Genomic DNA, 23,737 nt, shown 5'->3' with positions numbered 1-23,737 from the left:
TCAACCAAAAGTTCAAGTAAAACTAAGGACGACAATAATATAACTCAATACAGTATTTATTGCACTGTGTTAGGTATAGTGAAATATAAATTAGTATAGCTTACACAAAACATAGCAAACCAGTCACTGAAAAGGAACAGACAGTATGAACAAAATTGAGAGATCCTTGCAGGCCAAACCAGAAGTCTTCTGGATGTGGGATTGATAAAAGAGAGAAGGTTGGATAGAAAGAGAAAGCCAAAAACCATGCTCCACTTGTAACTCATGAAGTGATTAAAAACAAAAAGCTAGCTTAATTAAAATTAACACATTTTTACTAAGCAAGGGGTATTCTGAAAAAGCATATGATATGGCCCCTGCCTCGTAAGAAATTACCGTCGTTAGGGGCAAATCAAGATTTGCACATATTCTCCAAAGATCCACACCTGGGGTGTGGTTAGAAACCATTTTGGGGTAGCCCCTCGTCAGTAAGCTAGTATTTGGACTTCCACATCATCTCTCCAGCCCTTTGCCCTCCTTTGGAGAACATTTTTAGGGTTAGGTGCTTGACCCGTTTGAAATCTGACTTAAATGTGCTGTAAGATTGGCAGAGATTACCTTGTTTTATTTCTTCTTTAGACCGCATTACTATGTTTGGAGTTATTTGCCAACTTGTTTGCTGATTTGTTTTTTTCTCTATAAGGTAATTTCCCTAAGGGCAGGGATTTTTGTCATTTTTTTTTCTTTTTTGCATCCCCAGTGTCTACAACAGCGCCTGGCGTAATGCACGCAGCACAGTAAGAATTCGTTAAATGAAATGGAGAATCAGGTAGTAGGGTGAAATCATCTTAAACTCTGTGGCCTTGAATCTCTCTAGATCGGCCAAGATGTCCAACTGTCAAACACTAGGGGGCAGGCCGAGATTAGAAGAGGAACGATTTTTTCCTTTTAGGTCAGTGGTTCTCAACCTTTGGTTACGTCAGCATCACATGGGGCGCCTTTAGACATCCCGAAGCTCAGGCCGCATCCATGACTAACTAAATCCGAGTCTCTAGAGGGTGGATCCGAGGCATCAGTATTTTGGAAAGGTGCCCAGGAGATTCCAAAATGCAGCCAAGGGCAAGAACCACAGACAGGGAGCCGAGGCGTGGGGGTCAAGGATAACGAAGAGAAGCTCTCCGGGGTCGGGCCGCGCCTCGCCTCGCCTCCACGTCACGCCCTGGCGTTGCTGGGTGGTTCATCTACTTACCGATGGCGGGAATAGGCCAGTCCTTGAGTTAGCCACACTCCCCGAGCAGCTGACTGAGTGGGAAGCTCGTGAAGCTCTGCAGAGGCTGACCCCCGCTTTCCGCCAATGAACCAGCAGGGGACGCCGGGCGCAGGCAGCCCAGTCCCGGGAAGACGTGGCCCCACCCACCGGGCAGCGCGGCCCCGCCTGCCAGGGCGCGGTCGTGGGGAGTGAGTTCCCGCGTGGTAGTCGCGCTCTTCCATTGCCTCCGTTGCCCTCCGCCAACCGGCGCGTGGGGCCCGGTTCTCCAGCCGCGTGCACTGCAGCCGAGCGCGATGAGGCGGGCAGCACTGCGGTAGGTAGCGGGGCGTGGGGGGCCTGGAGGGGCGCTTGCCGGGGGCTCCCTTGCCCTCCCTCCGAGCGGGCCCCGGCGGAAGAAGCGGGCCAGGGTGGGTGGAACTAATGCGTGGGCATTTGGGCTTGGGGGGAAGGGCGTCCGCCACTGCAACCCCGCCTGGACACGGGCCGCCGGCCTAGGGTGTGGGGAACCCCCCCCTCCACTTTAGCGCCTTCTGGCAAAGGGCTTGAAATTAAAAGCAAAGCGGCACTTATAAGGGAGGAAGTTGGGTGTTCCCTGAAATTCCTTTCTCTTTGCTCATCAGGGGTGTGGGTGGAAACCGTTTTAGGGTAGCCTCTTGTCAGAAAGCTAGTATTTTTGCTTACACATCACCTTTAGCCCTTTGCCTTCCTTTGGGGGACATTTTTAAGGGTTAAATGCTTGACGCACTTGGATTGTGACTTAAGTGTGTTGTAAGGCCGTCGGCAGAGATTGCCTGTACCTTTTAGTTCTCAGGGCCTTAGGACTGTGTGACTAGGGCCCTGGTGCTGATTTGAACTTTACCTTTCTTTTATGAGCATGAAGGCCCTTGTAAGGGGGGTACTTTGGGCCACTTGGCATTGAGGATGCTTTTTCGTAAATGTAATCTTCCCAGCTGGGGCAGTTAAGGCCTGAGGTCTGTAGACTCCAGGGTGTATGTGGCTCTCCCCCACTCCCTGTCACCAGAGTACACGCCGGCACTTCCTAGTTCTTTCTGCTTGGCTGGGATCCAGGGGACTCACACCTGCTCCGCTTTCTGAAGTCATCCTGCTGCTGCTGCCGTGGGTCTGCCCCCCTGGGGTGGCCCATAGTGGTTCTGACACTGATCCCATCAGTTCTCTTGGGGGTCCTGGATCTCACTGTTCCTGGGGACTTCCCTAGCAGTTGAAAGGGTTCTCCTTTTCCCTCTCCTTTATAGTACTTAACAAACAAACAAACAAACAAAAACCCTTTTTGTTGAAGGCAGGTTAAAACTCATTACAAGAATGGCCACGATCAGCTATACTTTGCATTGTACATGATGTGAAAGGCCTTCTACCAGCTCCACGGTCTTCTTCATGTGCCTTCTCCATCAAAACCTTTCTTGAGCTCCTCTCTCCCAATTTGGAAGTCCTCCTTTGCACTGAATTCCCATAACCCTGCATTCCTTTCTTGTGAACCCCACTGAAGGTACTCTGTAAGTGTCTAGTGAGAGAAAGAGTTCATAAAAAAATAGTGTGAGATAATTAGGTTATTTGACTGGTGGGCAACCTTTATAAGCTTTTTTTTTTTTTTTTTTACATTCTCATAAAAGAGTCATCTGACTTTGTTTAGTCTCTAAATTTAGACATTTCCTCAGAGTGGAAGACACATGAGTATTATTGCACTGAAACTCTTCCTTGCCACTCACTCTTAAGTTCGGGACCCAGGGCTGAGCCAAGACATTTCTGTTCATGCCTCTCGGTGACTTCTGTGTCTCTCTAGGCAAGCCATGGAGAGGTTTGGCTCCTTGGTCTCCTTTCATTGGAAAGGTCCCATCATGAGGTCTTGGGGCCTGAGTGTCCCAAAGGCCTCTTGACAGTTTCTTCTAAACGCCTAGGGGTTTTGCTTTATAGGACTCCTGAGGGCTTATCAGCAGATAAGCCAGGAACTCTGAGGTAATGAAATTTTGGGTGCTGATTAAACCATTCTCCTACCTCCTCCACTACAGTGCTGCATACATATAAGGGAAGTAGCCTGAGACCTGAGATGTGAAAAGAGCAGTGTGTGTGTGTGTGTGTGTGTGTGTGTGTGGGTGTGGGTGTGGGTGTGGGTGTGGGTGTGTGTGGGTGTGGGTGTGTGTGGGTGTGTTGGGAGGTATCAGAAGAACTGGGTTCTGTCTGGACTTGCCAATATGCCAGTTGACTGGCACTGGGGAAAAGTCATCTGAAATTAGAACCTCAGTTTCTTCAGGAGGTTGGTTTGAATCAGAATTTTTAAATATAGGTCCCCCTGGGAGGTATCAAAAGGAGGTGGTCTATGAACCTCTTTGTATACCATTTTGTGTGTGAGCAAAAATGTATTCCCACTCCCCTGGCTTGAGGGTCCATGGTTTTCATCAGATTATCAGTAGATAGGAAACCAAATTGTAGTGAAAAGATACCATTACCTGAATGCTGTGTTCACAGTATGAAAGAGCTTTATTATACAAATATAGTCACTAGCCACACAGTGACATTTCAATCAATGATGAACTGCATACATGACGGTGGTCCTGTAAGATTATAATGGCTATAGTATATAGCCTAGGTGTGTAGTAAGCTGTACCATCTAGGTTTGTGTAAGTACACTCTGATGTTCGCACAATGATGAAATCGCCCAAGATGCCCGTCTCAGAACGTATCCTCTTCCTTAAGAGACACATGACTGTATACTATTGGTATAAGCAACAATTTTTAAAAAAGTGTTGAAATTATGCCTTTGTTGTGCCACAGGTATATACTTCCAAATTTCTTAAGGTAGCTTGCAAGGAACTAGGGCTATAGGGCCATGATATTCCAAATGAATTGGCCCAAGTGTTTCTCCATATTCATTTACTCCTTTCTTTACTATCTCCATTTGATTCTACATTCAGAGATGGTCCATCATAGTGCCTGGCTTTTGCTTTCTAAATTTCTGGTCCTTACTTTTTGATCTTTAGGGGAGACTTTGGAGAAACATGACTTTCTGGAATAATAGCTACATTTTTTTTGAGGACTTGTCAGTGTACTAGGCATGCTCCTAAGGGTTTAATACGTGTTAACATGTCATTATGGCAATCCTATGGGATAGCATGGCTGAGGAGTTAAATTAACCAACAAGCATGTGGTCATATTTATGTGTTCTTTGCAGCTGGATTAGTTGACTTGGTGAGAGGATAAGGATTTGTTCTAGCAGCACATAAGTGTCAAAACTACATGTAGATTTTATGAAATATTTTTGCTGAGGGACTTCCCCTGTATCCTGTAAATCAGAAGAGAAATCTATAGCACCTTGGGCTCTAAAGAAAATTAAAAATATACTTTACTTTTTTTTGGCTAGTCATCACTTATCCCCACAGTAGGTAGTGAGAATTTGCTAGTAACTTGAGCTAGAATGAATGACAGTATCTGGGGCTCTTGACCTCTTCAGTGCTTGTCTTCTTCAACTGTGCTCTCACAGATCAGTTGTTAATCCCTGATGTTATGTGTGTGTTACCCCTGACATGGTAGTGTGTGATTAGGGGTCAAAACTTAAACAATAGTGAGCCAAAGTCAAACTTAAACAGCTTATTTTGTGTAGGCACATTTGGATAGATAGCTTTTATTTTATTCTGTTGTGGATCTAGGAAATTTCTGCATAAGTCCAATAAATACTTTCTTTGAGTCTGGAAAGGGCTAATTCAATGTTCAAAGTTAATTAATTTATAATTGGGTTTATCTTATTTATTGAGGAAATATGGCAATGCTCGTAATTAATTCATTCAGTTTATCAAATCGATTCTGGGCTTATAAAGCTAATAAAATAGGGAGAGCAAGAATAAATCCGTTACACCTGGTTGACATTTTTTATTTATTTTGTAGATAATTACCTAATTAGTTTCTGTTCTCAAGGAATGTTTACTCTAGTTGGAGAGATGATTTATGGAGTAGCCTCATGCAGATAGATATACATACACTTGTGAAACAACTACAGACTCCTACAAGACAGTATGTATACTGAAGGTGTGGTATGGCTAGATAGTCTGGGAAGAGGTGTAGGTCTTTGGGGTTGCCAGGGAAGAAGCCATGGAACCTATTCTAAATGTGTTTTATCTTGTTTTACAGGCTTTGTGCCTTGAGCAAGGGGCTGCTTACTCCTGGCAGAGGACTGACTCAAGGACCCCCTAACCCCAGCAAACAAGGAATCTTCCACATTCATGAAGGCAAGTATGGTGTTTACCTTTTATGCCTATGTGTTGAAAAACCCTGTTTTACTTTTATTTTGGAGGTGTGTAGAATGATAGTTCAGGTAAATGAGGCATATTAAAGGTAGATCTTTCATAAATAATCTCATTTATAAAATGACCAGGGTAGCTGCATAATAGCTTTGGGCAGAAATCACATTCAGAATTTGAGCTATTGTTCCTGGGAGCCTTGAAACCTGAGCTCTTTTAGTTAAGTAATTTCTACTTCCTGTGTGTAGATACTAAAGGCATGGCAAAAGACCTAACACATGAGTAAGAGATGGGCTTGTCATTAACTATAGTCACCCTGTTGTCAGTTGTACCAACTAAACACTCCTAGTCCATAGTTTTGTTAGAGGAACTCCATTAATCTATGCTTGATTGAAGTTAATTTCAGTTACTAATATGATATCCAAACTATGGATTGCCTTTATCAATTTAGGAGTATCATTATAGTTAAAATTGTGGCTTCTTTAAAGGGTCCAAATATGTGTGTGTGTGTGTATGTGTGTGTGTGTGTATGTGTACATTTGTCCCTTAGTATCTGTGGGGGATTGGTTCCAGGACCCCCATCTCGGCTACCAAAATCTTGGATGCTCAAGTCCCTGATAGAAAATGGCATAGTATTTGCATATAAACAACGTATGCACATCCTCCCACATACTTAAAACCATCTCTGGATTACTTATAATACCTGATACAATGTAAATGCTATATAAAGAGTCGTCATAATGTATTGTTTAGAGAATAATAACAAGAAAAAGTCTGTATAAGTTCAGTACAGATGCAGCCATCCATTTTTATTTCCCAAGTATTTTCGATTAGCAGTTGGTTGAATCCACAGATGGGCCGACTGTGTGTACATGTATATGCGTGTGTCTATGTGGGTCGTATATAAAATTTAAAATTCCACTTCCCTTTTTGGCCCCAGCCCTGCCTCTTACACTGACTAAAGTAGTAGTATTTTAATGTCAGTGAGCATCAGTAGTCTGTATACTGTTTGGGGTACTTTCTGTCCATTCTTTTATTCAGGGAACTCAGGAGAAAAAAATCAGAAATAAGACTAATTTACTAATGGTTATTTTTTGCACATTTCTATGATTTATTTATAATTAGAGTGTGCACCAAATTTATAGTGTATACATGATTGTTTGATAGAAAAATCAGCCATTTTTTCATGAAAGTTAAAGTGCATGTTAATCTAACCATATTTAGTTTTGATCAGTTCAAGGACCAAGGATATACAAGTATATACAAGTCTATACTGTAGTTCATTTCCTGTAACTGGAATATGTATTTTGAAAAGTTAGAAGAAAATACATGAACTTAACACATTATTTAAATACTATAGATTTATTTTTTAGTTTTGAATTATTGCTGCTTCTTTAATTGATTTTCTCTTTATCCATATAGCATGTTCACCTACGCATGTGACTCATGGTGTGTGTGGTAATTAGTATCAGTTTTTCTTTAAGTGCTTAAATTTTGTTAGCACTAATTTACTTCTGCACTTTTGAGCAGTGGGCATTAACTAAAATTAAATTGCATTCTTTGCCTTACATTAATTTAAGTCTTTGCTTCATTTTTCTTGCTTAAACTTTTCTAACAATTAGGATAATATAAAGATATGAGAAATCAATTATAATGAGACTCAGATTTGGATATTAGTATTAGTTCCTGAACTAAGTAATTTGATCTAATACTGCTGGTAAGAAGACAGGAGGGGATCCTGTTCATAATATCTCCATCATAAAGGGACTTGGATGGTCATTAAAGTTGTCCTTTTTTGGGGCAGCGCTGGGAGCGCGGCGACGCTCCCGCCGTGGGTTCGGATCCTATATAGGAATGGCCGGTGCACTCACTAAAAAAAAAAAAAAAGTTGTCCTTTTTTGTTTGTTTATATAAACCCCAGTGATTGGCACAAAGATGTTCTTTTCTGAGCTAAGGAGACAGTGTAGTTATTTCAGGTTTTCAGGAAGCAGAGGCCTGATCCCTTTCTTGAGCTGTTTGTTGTCACATTACATGGATATTCATGGATCTTTAAATCTTTTGAGTGCATGAATTGCCTTTCATATTTCTTGAACTCATTGCCATAATTCAGTTATGAGATTTCTTTGTTTCATGGAGTGACCTCTTTATTTTTGTTTCAGTTCGAGATAAGTTGCGGGAGATAGTAGGAGCATCCACAAACTGGAGGTATGCACTCTTGTGTTCATTCGTTCTTTCATCTCCAAGGTGTTGTGCTAGGCTGTATTAGGCTCAGTTGATGGTCCCATTGTAGGGATGGGGAGCCCCATGTTTGGAGGTGGGATGACAGATTTTTTAATTGGAGGAAAATATCAACATTTCAACATACTCATTAGTTGATGCATAGTTGTCATAAAATAATGTGATTTACATATATTCTACATTTTTCAAAAATGCATTCAGGTATATTACTTCACTGATTCTCATAACAAAACCTGTGACATGCTTATGGCATATGTTTCTTTTCCCTTTTTACATATGCCAAAACTGAAACTCAGAGAAATTGAGTGATTGATTATCAGGGTTTGGAACTTGAACCCAAGTCTCCCGGTTTTTCTATTTCATGTAACTTGACTCCTTTATTGCTTCTTATCAGTTCACAATTAACCAGGGTCTCCCATGTTGTCTTTCTCTTTCTCAATATTTCCGTGCTGTAAAATAGGTCATATCCCTCTTGGTGTACAGAATTTTGATGCTAAAATGAGATCAGAAAAATAATACAACAATCTATTCTTGGTATAGAAATTATCTAATGACGTATTTTTAAACTCTTTATATGAAAAATTTCAATTTACTTAAAAGTAGAAAGAGTAAATAACTATGTACCCACCACCTGGATTCAATACTTCGTAACATTTTGCCAAATTTGCTGATATACATATATTAGCTGAACCATTCCTAAGTAAATTATAGACGTCATGATACTTCAGCATACATCTTTAATAAATAAATATATTCTCTTGTATAACAAAATCAGCCTTCATGTATCTCCAACTAATAAGACATTTTCTTATGTAATGAAATCGACAGTAATTCCCTAAGAATATATTACTCATCCGTAGTCACATTTCCTCAAATGTTCCAAAAATGTATTTTATAGCTTTTTAAAAAACATCAAGATCCAATAAAGGATTGCATATTGCATCTGGTGGTTTTGACTTTTATAGTCTCCCCTAATCTAGAATGACTGACAGTTATCTACCCCCCCTTGCTTTTTCCCCATGAGCTTGACTTTCATAACATTGCGCTGGAACCAACTGAGCTAACCGGCCAGCCCCTGTGAGCTTGACTTTAAAGAGGCCAAGCCATTTGTCTTGAGAATGTTTCACATTCTGGATTTACCTGGGCCATTTAACTTTTTTCTCTATGTCCTATATTTTTTGTAGGCTAAACATTTCTGGCAATAATACTCCATAAGTTAAGCTTAGAAAGACATCTTAGTTAATGATACTGTCAACATTTTAGTTCCCTGCCCCGTTGTCTCTCTTGTCTCTTCCACCTTAATCTTCTCTCCTTTTTCTTCCCTTTCTGTCTCCTTTTCATGTTCTTTTCCTCTTTACCTTTTGTTCTGCCTTCCATACTTCCTTTGGATATAGTCCATTTTTCCTCCTCTGTCTCTCTTTCCTGAAATTGAAGGCAGAGAGAGAGAGAGAGCTGGGGCACAGAGAATCCAAGAATTGTCAAGGTGAGAAATGGGAATATGGAATCGAGTGGCCGTGCTGTTGTTCAGCCCACATATATATACACACTATTGTATCCATCTCTGGATTTTTCGTTTGATTTCAAGTATTCTATTCTTTGAATAAACTTTTTGATGAAAGTCAATATATAGTTCATTTGGGTATATCTATATCACTTTTAAGTATGTTTTCCTTACCTACAAGCCTAAGAAATGTTAACAGAAATGTTCAGTTTTACCAAGTGGTGGGTAGGAGGGGAGGGAAGGGAGAGAAGATGAAGTAGGTCCAGACCTTCCCTTTCCTCCTCTGATGGTGTCTGACTGGCCTGTGTGTCACTAGAATTGTGGGATAGCACTGCTCTTGTTTTATGAAGCTTGCATCCTTTCTTCTCAGAGACCATGTGAAGGCAATGGAGGAAAGAAAGTTACTTCATAGTTTTTTGGCTGAGTCACAGAAAGGACTGCCACTGAGGAGAATGAAGGACAGTTATGTCGAAGTTCTCTTGCCTTTGGGCAGTGAACCTGAATTACGAGAGAAATATTTGACTGTTCAAAACACCGTGAGGTAATGTGGCCTTTTTTTACTATTATTTATTTGTTTGTATTTTATTTCCTTTTTTTTTAACAACCATGTAATATAATTCACACACCATACAATTCTGTTTAAAGTGTGCAATTCTGTGGTTTTCAGTATATTCAGAGAGTTGTGCAACCATCACCACAATCAATTTTAGAACATTTTTATTACCTCAAAGTGTGTTATTTATCTTTAAAGGGAGAGCAGCATGATTTTCATTTAATTCACAGTTTGCTTTATTTCACAGATTTGGCAGGATTCTTGAGGATCTTGACAGCTTAGGAGGTACTGGTATTATTTTAGTATTTCTAATAGATACTTACAGTCATACATTGAATTCTATGACTAAAAAGGGCCTTTTTATTCTTTAACCTGAATGGAGGAGTATATTCTAAAAGCGCAGAAAATGAAGTGCATCTACTACTTCTGAATTGTCATAATTTTTTCCTGTAAATGTAGATTCCAATTTAATGGAGTTATAATCTGAATAATTCTTCTTTTTAATACCGTTCAAAAAGAGTCTTAAACTTACAAAAAAAGCTGCAAATACAGTATGAAAAAATGTTCTTTGAATCATGTGAGAGTAAATTGCTGACATGATGTCACATCACCCCCAGATATTTTAACATGTATTTCCTACAAACAAGGACATTCGCCTATATAACCATAATACAGCCATCGGTATCAGGAAATTAACGCTGATACATTATACTGTCTAATCCTCAGACCCCATTCAACTTTTGCCTATGGTCCTTTGTGGCAGAAGGGTCCAGTTCTGAATCACATGTTGTGTTCAATTGTCGTGTCAGGAACAGTTCCTCTTCCCTTGACTTTCATGACCTTGATACTTTTGAAGGTTACAGACCAGTTCTTTTGTGGATTGTCCCTCAGTTTGGGTTTGTCTGATGCTTCCTCATGATTAGCTTCTGGATATGCATCTTTGGCAGGAATGTCACAGAAGAGATGCTCTGTTCTTTTTGCATCCTGTCAAGTGGTACATGATTTTGATATGTCCCATTACTGATGATGTCAACTTTGATTACTTAGCTCTTGAATCTTTTCTCTTCATTTCCACTACTATTGCTGTAGGTCAGACCCACATGGTTTCTTTTCTGGACACTACAAAGGCTTTTAAATGGAGTTTCTTGCCTTTAGCATCTCATTCCCCTGTGCATCCTTTAGCAGGTACATAGATGGAAGGATTTACTGTCACTCAACAAGTATTGAATATACGTATGAATATACATACTCTTGAGCACATACCCTGTCCTGAGGGTTGGTGATACAAATTTGAATGGATCATGGGGGAAGCAAGGAGGCCAATAAGCACATAAATATAATACAACTTTAACTGACTTGATATTCGTAAGGTGCATAGAACCATGCTTGGCACCTATAAATACTTGTTAAAGTATGGAAGATGTGTAGATAACCACGGGATGGTGTAGGAGCCACGGGTGTTATGGGAAAGGAGAGCAAATAATTGCTTCATGATTAGCAAAAAGTCAGGAAGAAAACAGGTAGCTGAGTTCTTGTGATTTGTTTCTCTTTGGTTTCTTCAGCAAATCTAAAATGGAGAGGGCAGCCATATTAGAGGTTATCCAAATCTCTTCAATTTATGAAGTCTTTGGTCCTAGGATAAGATCATTAGTGGAATATCGGGGGCTGGGTCTTCAAAACAAGCTGAGACTTTTTATGGATTTCAGGGAGCAAATTGTAAGTGTTGAGAAATAATTTTGCTTTTCTTTTATTTGGTACTCTCCTGTTTTCCTACAGTTCTTATTTGCTACATGCACACCAAAATTCATTCAGCTAAGATGTCTCCTTTATCAATAGTTACAGCCCTGGTGGACAAGATCGGTAAGCAATATCATTTTCTGTACATATTTAGAATTCATAGTAATTATAAGGTATTATTGAGATTAGAGGAAATATTCTCTTTTTATGGGGAATTTTAATGTATATGTGCATATGAAAATGTCTAGAATGCTATATACCAAGGTATTTATTATAATTAGGTGGAAGGGTTTTGCATGATTCCAGTTTTATTTTTTATAGACTTTGCACTATGTACATTTTTCGAAAAGACATATGGATTTCTTTTATATGTCAAAAAGTTAGTTTTGAAGACAAGAAAGCAATGTAGTGTAATTTGCCAAGATTTCAAATGAAATTGTCCATTTACAGTGCAGAAAAGTTTTGGTATGGTTTGGACACAGGTTGATTTTCTGTTTTGCAGATATGTGTAGGAAGAGCTTGAGCCCAGAACAGGACATTAAGTTCAGTGGCCATGTTAGCTGGGTTGGAAAGACATCCATGGAAGTGAAGATGCGAATGTTCCAGGTATGCACCCGAAGATTGTCCACTGTTCAAAAAAGCTTATTTACCTGTCTATTCATAGACAAGTATATAGCTCACCACTTCTAGAAAAACAGTTGAAAGTTCATGTCATACAGATGGCGGGTTGTTAATATTTTCCTCCCGGAGAAAGACTGACACATTATTTAGTGTTTACATTTAATATTTATTACTTCCTAATCATATGAAGCTCCATGTTAAGGTTCTTGTTTCTGGTTTTGCCCAGGAGCGTTTCACAAATGTCTGAGTTATATTAGGCGTGAGTGGGACTGATAACTGTATGAGTTTCCTAGGGCTTCTGTACCACAAAGTATCACAAACTGGTGGCTTAAAAGCTACAGAAACTTACTGTCTCCCAGCTGGGAGCCTAGAAGTCCAAAATCAAGGTGTTCGCAGGGCCTTGCTCCCTTTGAAACCTGTAGGAACGAATGTTCCCTTCCCTCTTCCTTGCTTTTGGTGGTTTGCTGGCAATCCTTGGCATTCCTTAGCTTGCATTTATTTGCAGCACTTCATTTTATCTCTGCCTCTGTCATCACATGGCGATCTTGTCTTGCGTGTCTGTCTCCGTATCTCTTCTCTTCTTATTAGGATACTAATATTGGATTAAGGGCCCACCGTACTTCAGTATGACCTCATCTTAACAACCCTATGTCTGCAACAACCCTATTTCCAAATGAAGTCATGTTCACAGGTATGGGAATTAGGGCTTCCACTTATCTTTTTGGGAGCACAGGTTTACCCTTAATAGTTATTTGGACTATCATAGCAGTTAGGAACAGCCCCTCTAATGAGCAAAACTCAGAGTAGCTATTATAAACAAATGAAGAAATTTGGAAAGAAAAAGTAGCTCAGAGAGGATAACAGCACAGAAATCAAATAATTCAGAGTATGCTTAAGATTTCATTGTGGAAAACTTATTTAAGAATGACTTATTTAGTTATGCTGGGGTATTTGGTAGACCTGTTATTCAAATGCATTTTTTTTTTGCTATGGAATTATGAAACATTTCACCTTTTGGAGAAAAAATCTTTCAGGCTTTTAGAAAAAGTCTGAAGCTTGCTCTGCAGTAATTAAAGGTATTTATCAAAATAGATAAGAATATTTTTATTTGATACTATGTGTTAGTGATTGAATCCTTTAGCTCCTATGGTGATGTAACTGACAGTAATATTGTTTTTAAAGCAAAATATGATGACATTGCTGGGGATGCTGCTATGATTTGTCCACACTCTTTTTTTTTTTTTAAAAAAAAATATACTTGGTTAATTCCTAGCCTGCTCAGTGCCATGCACAGCAGATTCCTGGCATAGGACCTGCCTTCTAGGGAATCTTGACAATTTGAGTCTTGGACAAATAGGTGGAAAAAGAAATATAGGAATTATTGAGAGTGCAAGCCAATGAAAATCAATGTCAGACAAGTAAAAACTTAAAAAAAATTTGTGTTCCTCATTGGCTATTTGTCTAATAACCGGTGACTTGAGTGATCCTTTCTACTCGTATTCCAGAGAGGTGGGTTGGGGATAAGCACTCTGCCTTTGGTTTGGGTAGACCTAGGTTCTGATCCCAGCTCTGCTGCTTATTAGCCATTTGACTGTGGACAAACTACTTACCTTCTCTCTCTGAGCCTGTTTTCTCAAGTGTAACATGAAAATAGTAATAGTACCATGTCATATGGTTGTGGTAAGGGTGACATGAAAAAAAAAAACCCACTCATATGAAGTACTTGGTATAGTGCCTGTCACATAGTACCCACTGTTGGCAATAATGTTAATTTATTATCAAACTATTAAGGTGGTCCCAAGTGTCTGTTCTAGGCTTGACCTTCACTCTCTTCTGAGTGTCCATTATATTTCTCCACCTAGATGTGCTGTTGCTACCTCAAGTTCAGTGCGTGCCAAACTGCATGTGTCAGATCCTGATCCTCCTCCAGTCTCCCCTTTGCCTGCCTCCTGTTTCCCCCAGCTCCAGCCTTTGCGATAGTTTTAACTTTTCCTTTCCCATGCAGGTTTTTGCCAAATCTTGCAGATTCCTCACCCACAGCAACTCACCAGAATCCTTTCTCTCCCTTGGCCTCTGTGTTTTATTCGAGTCCTCACTGCCTCTTGTATGTGCCTCAACTGTCTTTTAATTAATCTCTGCCTGCCTCTAGTCTGTCCTGTCTCTGTTAATTTTACACATTTTTACCAGATCTTCCAAAGTTGATCTTGAATCATATCACTCCTCGTCTAAAAAAATCTTCAGTGACCATTATCTATAGATTAAAGTCTAAACTCTTTTGACTAGTTAGGGTCCAAGATGCTCCATAAACTAGCTCCAAACTACCTTTCCAATTATATGCCCTCCAACCTACCATTTATATGCCTTCTTAGTGCTCACTACTGGACACTGAGCATCCTAAGGCTAGGAAGTTATTCACCTTTGTACTCCCAACGAATGCTTGGTGCTACACATTGATCATCCCTAATACGAAAATCTGAAATCTGCAATGCTCCGAAATCTGAAACTTTTTGAGTGCTGACATGATGCTCAAAGATGTGTAAGAAGAGCTTAAGCCCAGAACATGATACATTTCATTCATATGTGTAAGAAGAGCTTAAGCCCAGATCTTTGGAGCATTTCAGGTTTTGGATTTTTGGATCTGGGATGCTCAACCTGTAGGTTGTTCATTATAATAAACCATAATTTAAATAGTGAGTGAGTGAATGCATATCATTGCTTATGCTTTTTCCTTTGCCTGAAATTCCTTGTGCTCTGGCGCCGCGTATCCGCATTCCTCTTATGCTTCAGGGTCACTTCGTGCTCGACCCCTTCCCTGATCCCCCTAGCTCATAGCACCTGTTCCTTCCCCAAGACTCCTTCCTCGGTACCCTCTCTTTTGGCACCTGCTATACTCTGTCCTACACAGCCATATATAAATGTGTCTTTTCTCTTCCACTAGACTGTATGTTCCTCAATAGAAGGGCCTGGGTTTGAGTCACTGAGGCCGCTTCCTTACATCCATTCATTTAGCAGTTGGTTATTGAGCACTTGTTCTATGCTAGGCATACAGCGATAGGCAAGACAAAGTTTCATTCTCTTGGAGTTTACCTTCTAGTAATGCTCAGTAATTATGTGCTTCATTCATTCATCAGCAAACATTGATTGGGTATCTGCTATCTGCCAGTCTTTGGGCTAAATGCTAAGGATACAAATGTGAAGAAAATTGGTCTTTGTCCTCAAGGATCTCAGTGCAGTAGGAGACAGACATATAAATAAATGATTATGATATAGTATATTATTATGCAGTATTTCTCAACAGAGATACTGTTGGCATTGTATGTGGGAAAATTCTTTGTTCTGCAGGCCTGTCCCCTGCACTGTGAAATGTTTAGCTCCCCATGGTGCCCCCCACAAGTCATGCGACAACTAAAAACCCTTCTACACATTTCCAGATGCCTCCTGTGGGTGTGGTATCTACTTCTCTTACATTGAGAACCACTATCAAGGGAGGGCTTTGTTTCCATTAAGGTGGCTGAAGGCAGGAGTGAATGATGAACTCTGCCCGGGGAGTGGGGATGGGGCCAAGATGGGAGGAGTGTCTTGAAGAATGAGGCCAGTGAGGAAGGCATCAGGCAAAGGCATGGATGGGAGGTGATCAACAGCCGGCTGTATCCCAGGCCCTCTCAGTTGTTAAGCTGTGGCTAGGAAAGAAGGTACAGGTATGAGGACAGTGTTTGGTGAAGAACTGGAGTTCTGTTGTGGAGGGCTTTATACAGCTTGAGCATCCCTGATCTCAAAATTTGAAAACTTTTTCAATGATGACATGATGCTCAAAGGAAATGCTCATTGGAGCATTTCGGATCTTTGAATTAGGGATGCCAACCAGTATTTATTCTGCAAATATTCCAAAATCCAGAAAAATCTGAAATCCAAAATACTTCTGGTCCCATGCATTTTGGATAAGGGATGCTCAACCTGTATGCCGTGTTAATGGGATTAGCCCAGGTGCTGGAGGCAAGGAGGAGTTATTGAAAGATTTGAACAGGGCAGAGGCATAATGAAATTGGTGCGATTGTTCCCACAGTTGAGGGGCAGGCAGTAAGGGCCTGCACAGGCAGTAGTGATGAGGCTTGTAGTATTTGTTGAGGAGGGAACCAAATATATCCTCAGGTTATAAATAGCTTTTGTCAATAGTTTATGATATGACTTTCCTGGAAATGCAGACTTCTAGGGGATAAACACCTTAAAATCTCAAAAGCCTGTGCATTGTAAATCGTTAACTTAATCCACAGAATTGTCACTTATCTTACCCCTTCTTGGGAGCTCCTGTGCTTGGCTAAGGAGACATGGACATGTGCCAGTACCTGGCACACTACAGTTCCCTGAAGATGCTAGTGTCTGTGAGTGTGGTGGGAGGTCCACCTGGGTAGGTGTGCCATCAGGAGGACAGGTAGGCCCTGAAGGAAGCCCGGATTCTGCATGATGTGAGCAAATTAAATGCTGATGATGCAGAAGATGCCTCTGCGGCCCTTGCCCCTAGGTCCCAGTCACTCCCAGCTCCAAAGCCTGTCCCAGCACTTCTCGCACAGTGCACCTTTTGGGTTTCGAGGTGTCTGTCTCCTCTGCCAGACCACAGGCTCGTTGGTCATCCTGCCATTCTCAGAGCCTAGTGCTGTGCTTGGCTCAGGGTCAGCCCTCAGCAGATGGTGGGTAATGAGTGTGCTTCTCCTTTTTTTCCAATTTAAGACTTTCTCAAAGCATGCATGTTATCTGTTAGAATTGTGGTAGGTCTTCCCAGTAAATGCATTTCTTATATGTGCATTTTCTTTCCTTTGTTCTTTAGTTGCATGGTGATGAATTTTTTCCTGTTTTGGATGCAACGTTTGTAATGGTGGCTCGTGATTGTGAAAATAAAGGGTAATTGCTGTTTTTTCATAATTCTTTATTTTGAAGAATTCCAAAGATACATAAAACTGGAGAGAAGACTATAAACAATTTCTATATACCCATCATCTGGACTTAACAGTTTTAATCATTTTTGCCATATGTATTAGTCTGTTTTTGTGTTGCTATAACAGAATACCTGAGATTGGGCAATTTACAAAGAGGTTTATTTGGCTCATGATTCTGGGACAGCAGCATCTAGTGCGGTCCGTAGGCTGCTTCCCCTCATGCCAGGCAGCTGGTGGGTGCAGGATCACATGATGAGAGGAAGCAAGGGGGGGGGGGAGAGAGAGAGAGAGAGAGAGAGAAGGTGCCAGGGTCCTTTTAAACAACCAGCTCTTGTGGGAACTAATAGAGAACTCACTCACTACCCGTCCCCCCTCAAGGAGAGCATTAATCCATTCATGAGGGATCTGCCCCCTATGACCCAAAGAGCTCCCAACACTGCCACATTGGGGATCAGATTTCCACATGAGCTTTAAGGGGACAACATACCCAAACTCTGTTACTGTATTTACTTCGTCTGTTTTTTTTCTTTAAAGAAAATTTATAATATTTTAAAGCACATTCGAGACATGACATTTCACCTCTAAATATTTTAGTGTAGGTATCTTTTTTTTAAATGAGGATATTCTCTAGGGCCAGCCCGTGGCTCACTCGGGAGAGTGTGGTGCTGATAACACCAAGGCCCCGGGTTCGGATCCTTTATAGGGATGGCCGGTTGGCTCACTGGCTGGGTGTGGTGCTGAAAACACCAAGTCAAGGGTTAGGATCCCCTTACCGGTCATCTTTTATAAAAAAAAAAAAAAAAATGAGGATATTCTCTTAACTATGTTACCATTTTCATGCCTAACAAAAATAATAGTATGTCCTTAATATATTCTGATATTCAGTTCATATCCAGTTTTCCCCAAATATCTTTTTAATCATGTATTCAAATCAGGATCCAAATAATGTCCACATATTACATTTGAGTTTTATGTTTCTTAAGTCTGTTTTTTTTGTTAGCAGCTTTATTGAGATATAATTCACATACCACATAATTCACCCATTGAATGTGTACAATTTAATGGCTTTTAGTGTATTCACACAGTTGTGTGATATCTTTAATCTGTTTTTATCCAGAATAGTTGTGTGTACCAGCTGCCCCCTTCTTGTTTCATATCATTAACTTGTTGAAAGGCTTCATCAGTTATTCTGTACAATGACCCACTTTCTGGATTTGTCTTATTCCTTCCTCACGTTCCTCATGGTGCTTTTTTTTTTTTTTTAAACTAGTTTCTCTATCTCTAGTGTTTTCTATAAACTGAAGTTTGATCTAAAGCTTTTATTAGATTCAGGTTCAGCATATGTGGTGAGAGTACCACATAGGTGATGCTAAGTATTTTGTATTGTATGATATTGCATCATATCAGGAGGTGCAGGCTGTCCCACTCACAGTGATGCTAAAATTTATGTGCGGGTTCAAGTAGTGACAGCCTGATCTCTCCATTGTGAAGTTCAGTTTTTCTTCTGACCAGCAATAATCTACATGGTGTACTTTGTCATCCTGTAAATAGCTATAGTTCCCCATCAGTTTTTTTCCAATGCTTTTAATGTCCATTGCTGATCATTGCTTTAATCATTTTCATTAGGGGGTGTAAAATGATTCTCAAATTTTGTCATTCCTTCTACATTTATTGGTTGGAGTTCCTTAAAGAAGAGCTTTCCCTTATCAACTAGGGCAATTTGGTTTGTAAAGGAAAGTCAGGGTCAGTGCTTCCTTGTTGTCCTTTGTTTACACATTTTCAGAATAACAGGTTGGTTCACTAGCTAGTGATGACATGGCTTTCCCACTTTTTGGGCTTTTTAGAAAGGTATCATTGCAAATTCATGGTTTTAATATATTACATGTATTTCAATAAATTGCTCTCAATGTTCTTCTTGATGCTCAGGATGTGGCATCTTTGGTCAGTGGGGGTTCCTCTAAGCTGGCTCCAGTGTCCTTTTGACCTATCTCCATTAATCTTTGATACCTTCCTGCTCCCTGGTGCAACAAGATGTCTTGGGCTCATCTTACACATTTCCTGCCCCAGGCCTGGAATCACCCATTTCTCCAAGGAGTCCTGATGTTCCTTTTAGTGGGAACTGGTATTTAGACACCAAAATCTGGGCACTGGAACTCTACAATGCTACTAGTTTGTCTAGGCTTTTTTAATGGACGGAGCTAGGATGTGTGTTAAACAAACAAACAAAAAGCCTTATGAGTTTTTATGGTCAATTCCAAGTTTAATTTAACCATATGGTCTTTAACTTATTTGACTTTATCTTTTTTCTCTTAAATTGAATTCTTGGTTCCTAACAACAGTTCCACCCAAGGCATCCATACTGAGAAAAACTATCTAATTGTAGGGGTGGGACTAGGGTGGGAGGGAATGTTAGCAGATTGCTCTCTGCACAGGACAGAGTCTAGTGGCCTGTGAGAAATCTAATTTCTATTAGAAACTTGATGTAGGAGCAGGCAATGAGAAACTTTTCTATTGCATGGAAAGACGACTTGGAAAACCTAGTTAAAACCAAAAAATACCTTGGTGACTCTGTGATCGGAATGAAGAGTAACACTCATCTACTCCTGTTCCTTCTGCCAGCCCCAGTTGACCTGCTGCGGCCAGCGGCTGGCCTGGGGCTCCTTTCCAAGCACTGAGGGCATCGTTTCAAGTTTCTTTCCCAGCTGATGCATTTCAGTTTTCCAAGCTGCCCTTTCAATTCTTTTGTTTCCATTGTTGTTTCATCAAACCTTTGGATTCTACCATAGTGAAGTACTATACCTTTTCTCTTATTTTTTTATTTTGAAAAATTTGACACTTATGGAAAAGTAGAAAGAATAATGTGCAACAAACTCAAATATGCCCTTCACGTAAATTCACCAATTAACATCGTACCACATTTGCTTAACTCTCTCGCCTTCTCTCTGTAAATACACACATACACACCTTTTTTTCCTGAATCATTAGAAAGTAAATTTGACTGCTTCACCCATCAGTAGTTCACCATATATCTCCTAAGAACAAGGTAATTCTCCTCCATAACCTCAATGCCTTTATTATAGCCAAGAAATTTAACAATAATAGTCATATTATCTAATATATGGTCCATATTCAAATTTTACCAGTTGTCCCTAAAATAGCCTTTATAGCTTTTCCCCCTGATTGAAGATCCAGTCAAGGATCGTGTATTGCATTTGGTTGTCATGTTTCTTTAGAATAGTCCCCCTGTCATTTTCTGTCTTTCTTGACATTGACATTTTTGATAAGTCCAAGGCAGTTGTCTGGTAGAATGTTCTACATCCTGTATTTGACTGTTTCCTCATGATTAGAATCAGGTTAAACATTTTGGCAAGTGGCAGTATCCTTTTTATAATGTGAACTTTCTAGTGTACAGGCAAGTTTATAACTAGAAGCCTCCCTTAATTTTCTCAGTGGTCATCTGTGAGGCAGTAAGCATGAGGAACAGTAGAAGATTTTTTTTTTTTTTTTTTTGTCTTTTTCGTGACTGGCACTCAGCCAGTGAGTGCACCGGCCATTCCCACATAGGATCCCAACCTGCGGCGGGAGCGTCGCCGCGCTCCCAGTGCCACACTCTCCCGAGTGCGCCACGGGCTCAGCCCAAAAGTAGAAGATTTTAAAACTAATGGGAAATTGGTCATCTTCAATTTTTATTAGATAATGTCACATCTTATATTGTATTCTTTTCTTTTCTTCTCTTTAGGCCGGCATTTGTAAATCCACTCATCCCTGAAAGCCCAGAGGAAGAAGAGCTCTTTAGACAAGGAGAATGTATATTAATTTGTTTATAATAAAATAAATTTAAAAAGCACATTAATCACACTGCAGAAGAGATTATTTAAGATTATATATGGACTCCTTATACCAGTCAAATGTCTTACTCACGCCAAGAATGTATTGGTATTAAAAATACCTTATTTTTTGTTCTTTGGAGTCCATATCTTGAATGATTTTATTGATCAGACAATATTTATTAAGTGAATTAATTGGTTTTCTCATTTTTAATGAAATGGGAAATGCAGATTAATGGGATAACTGCCAGTCAGGGCTGTGGATCAGAATGACAACAAGTGGTCTCTCACTGAGCCAATACAATTTCTATCTGAAAGCAAAGACTCATTGGAAGTTTTATGTGGCCTCTGCAGCTTTCTCTTGGATACATGTATAATTTCTGGTGGGGTTTTGAAATTTTGAAATACTGCCTTTGTAGGACCCAAGGCACTCCAGGTCAGGACCCCGTGTGCTGTACTGTGACTGTCCTGATCATAGCTCCTATTCTCCCATGTTCCAGTGAACAAGGGGAGAAGGATTGCCTTCAGCTCGACATCATTACTGAAAATGGCTCCCAGTGCTGAGGAGAGGAACACTATCCATGAGATGTTTCTTAACACACTGGATCCAAAGTAAGGATGGTGAAATTCCAAGGGAAAGCATTTAAACCTTGGCCTTCTCCAGAGCCACGCTTGCCTGAGCATATTGGGAATTGTTCACAATTTTTTTTACATTTCAGCAGCAAAACCATGGCATTAACGGGGTTTAATAAATATCCATTTGTACAGGACTATAAGTTTTCGGAGTCGAGTTTTGCCCTCTAATGCAGTGTGGATGGAAAATTCAAAACTGAAGAGCTTGGAAATTTGCCACCCTCAGGTATTGTAATTTAATGAGAAATCTTCTGAATAGGATAGCTTACATTCATGATGTTTGACTTGACACACCTTTAAACTGCCCTTCGTTCTATGGCATTGTTAATTCCTTTGTTCTGTATACTAGGGTGGCTATAAGTTTACATTCATTAATATTTATGTCTTATAGGAGCGGAACATTTTCAATAGGATCTTTGGTGGTTTCCTTATGAGGAAAGCATATGAACTTGCATGGGCTACTGCTTGTAGCTTCGGGTGAGTTAGATTTAAGGCAGTCTTAACTTCTGAGAAGCAATTTATACCACCCCACTGAAATGAAACATTTTGGACGAGACTAGATGTTTTGGGGAATAAGTTATGTTTTTAAATGAATACCACACTGATACCAGCTGAGTTTGATCTTCTTAGAAGGCTATTGTTCTTGTTCTGACTTTGTAAGTTAGTACATTGAAGACCTGCTGAGAAGATATGGCAATAATATATAGAAGAGAAAAGATATAGTGATTTTGGCCCTGATCTAGTTACACTGGCATCTCTTATTCCTTGCTGGTATGATCATTTCCCCCTTCTCTACGTTTATTCTTTGTTTATTTTTATTTTGCTTCAGCTGGTTGTTAGGAAAAAAATCGAGATCACCTGAGTGTTGCAATTTACCCCAAATTCTGCCTTTTTCCAATAGTGGTTCCCGACCATTTGTGGTAGCAGTGGATGATATCATGTTTCAGAAACCAGTTGAGGTTGGCTCATTGCTCTTTCTTTCTTCCCAGGTAGGTGTGTAATGAGAGATGAAATACAGGTTTTTGTCATTTGGGCCTAGAAGCGAAGTTTCTATACTCTAAAACCACTGTTTCTCTTATGACTGTCTTTTTCCCCTTCCTAATGCAGTTGACTAACTATAGTGTCTATAATCTGTTAGGTATGCTTTACTCAGAACAATTATATTCAAGTCAGAGTACACAGTGAAGTGGCTTCTCTTCAGAATAAAGAGCATACAACCACCAATGTCTTTCATTTCACATTCATGTCGGAAAAAGAAGTGCCCTTGGTTTTCCCCAGAACATATGGAGGTAAGCAGTGATTATTGCTTGTCCCCTAATGAAGGGAAGAACTTCTGAAGAAATTTTTCTCCTTTTGCGTTGTTGTAGGGGCTGGCTGGTTAGCTCAGTTGGTTAGAGTGCAGCCTCATAAGGTCATGGGTTCAGATCTTTGTACTGGCCAGCTACCAAAAAAGAAACAAAACAAACTTTGTCGTAGGAAGCGCATCAATGCCTGTCAGCCCAAGAGCATGTTTTTAGGAGATTTTGCTTTTGAGGTTCTGCAACCCTGAAGGCCAAAAATGCCTCGTGGCTCTCTGGTGGCTGTTGCTGCTCTGCGCTCTTGGGGGTTGTCTGCAGTGCCAGCTGCAAGCAGCCACTGGTAGTCAGTGACTGGGAAAGGAAAGGGATGGGAGTCGTGGCCGGCTCCCCAGCTCAACAGTACACGTGCATCTCCATCACTGCTTTCGCATTCTCATTGCTGTCCCAGCGTTCCCAAGTAGATTTGTGTTTGTATGATGATTTTCTGAGGCCTTGCCAGTTTCTCCAGGGTTATCTTTCTTGTGTTTCAGAGTCCATGTTGTATTTGGATGGGCAGCGGCATTTCAACTCCATGAGTGCCCCGGTGACCTTGAAAAAGGACTGCCTTGTGGAGCCCTAGGAAAACCTCACTTGTTGAAAACCAGCACTCCATCCACATAACGTAGTGCCTGATGAAGGCCTGGTCAAGTGTATTGGTTCAGTGTTGCTTCTCATCCTCCATAGAGAAGGAGAAATGTATTCAGCTTTTAGGATAATCAGAAAAGCAGAACAAGAGAATGAAGAGAATGGTTGGATAGGGTTGAGGGGAGAGAGAGCTATTAAACAATAAATACTTTCAAAACAATTTTGTGAATCTACCACGTTGCCTTCCACCCGCTAAAGGAATTAGGGCAGAATGACTG

The 23,737-nt window shown here is 40.3% G+C and overlaps 1 protein-coding gene across 2 annotated transcripts; it reads left to right on the top strand.

The window, feature by feature from the left end:
- Positions 1-1,069: 1,069 nt before the first annotated feature.
- ACOT9 (acyl-CoA thioesterase 9) lies at positions 1,070-23,679 on the top strand. Of its 2 annotated transcripts, XM_063083563.1 has the most exons (15): positions 1,070-1,562; positions 5,387-5,484; positions 7,656-7,701; positions 9,606-9,776; positions 10,036-10,073; positions 11,565-11,648; positions 12,028-12,131; positions 16,969-17,042; positions 20,817-20,884; positions 21,405-21,516; positions 21,673-21,763; positions 21,929-22,014; positions 22,439-22,526; positions 22,676-22,826; positions 23,366-23,679. In XM_063083563.1, the coding sequence occupies exons 1-15, from the start codon at positions 1,543-1,545 to the stop codon at positions 23,452-23,454; spliced, it is 1,320 nt and encodes a 439-aa protein (XP_062939633.1). In that variant the 5' UTR covers positions 1,070-1,542; the 3' UTR covers positions 23,455-23,679. The 2 variants fall into 2 exon arrangements, with proteins under 2 accessions (XP_062939633.1, XP_062939634.1); XM_063083564.1 differs by lacking the exons at positions 1,070-1,562; positions 5,387-5,484; positions 7,656-7,701 and adding an exon at positions 9,138-9,217.
- The last annotated feature ends 58 nt before the right edge of the window (positions 23,680-23,737 follow it).

The sequence above is a fragment of the Cynocephalus volans genome, chromosome X (genome assembly GCF_027409185.1).
Source record: "Cynocephalus volans isolate mCynVol1 chromosome X, mCynVol1.pri, whole genome shotgun sequence".
NCBI lineage: Eukaryota > Metazoa > Chordata > Mammalia > Dermoptera > Cynocephalidae > Cynocephalus > Cynocephalus volans.
Note: the sequence above shows the minus strand (reverse complement) of the source record. Positions and strands in the feature narration are given on the sequence as shown.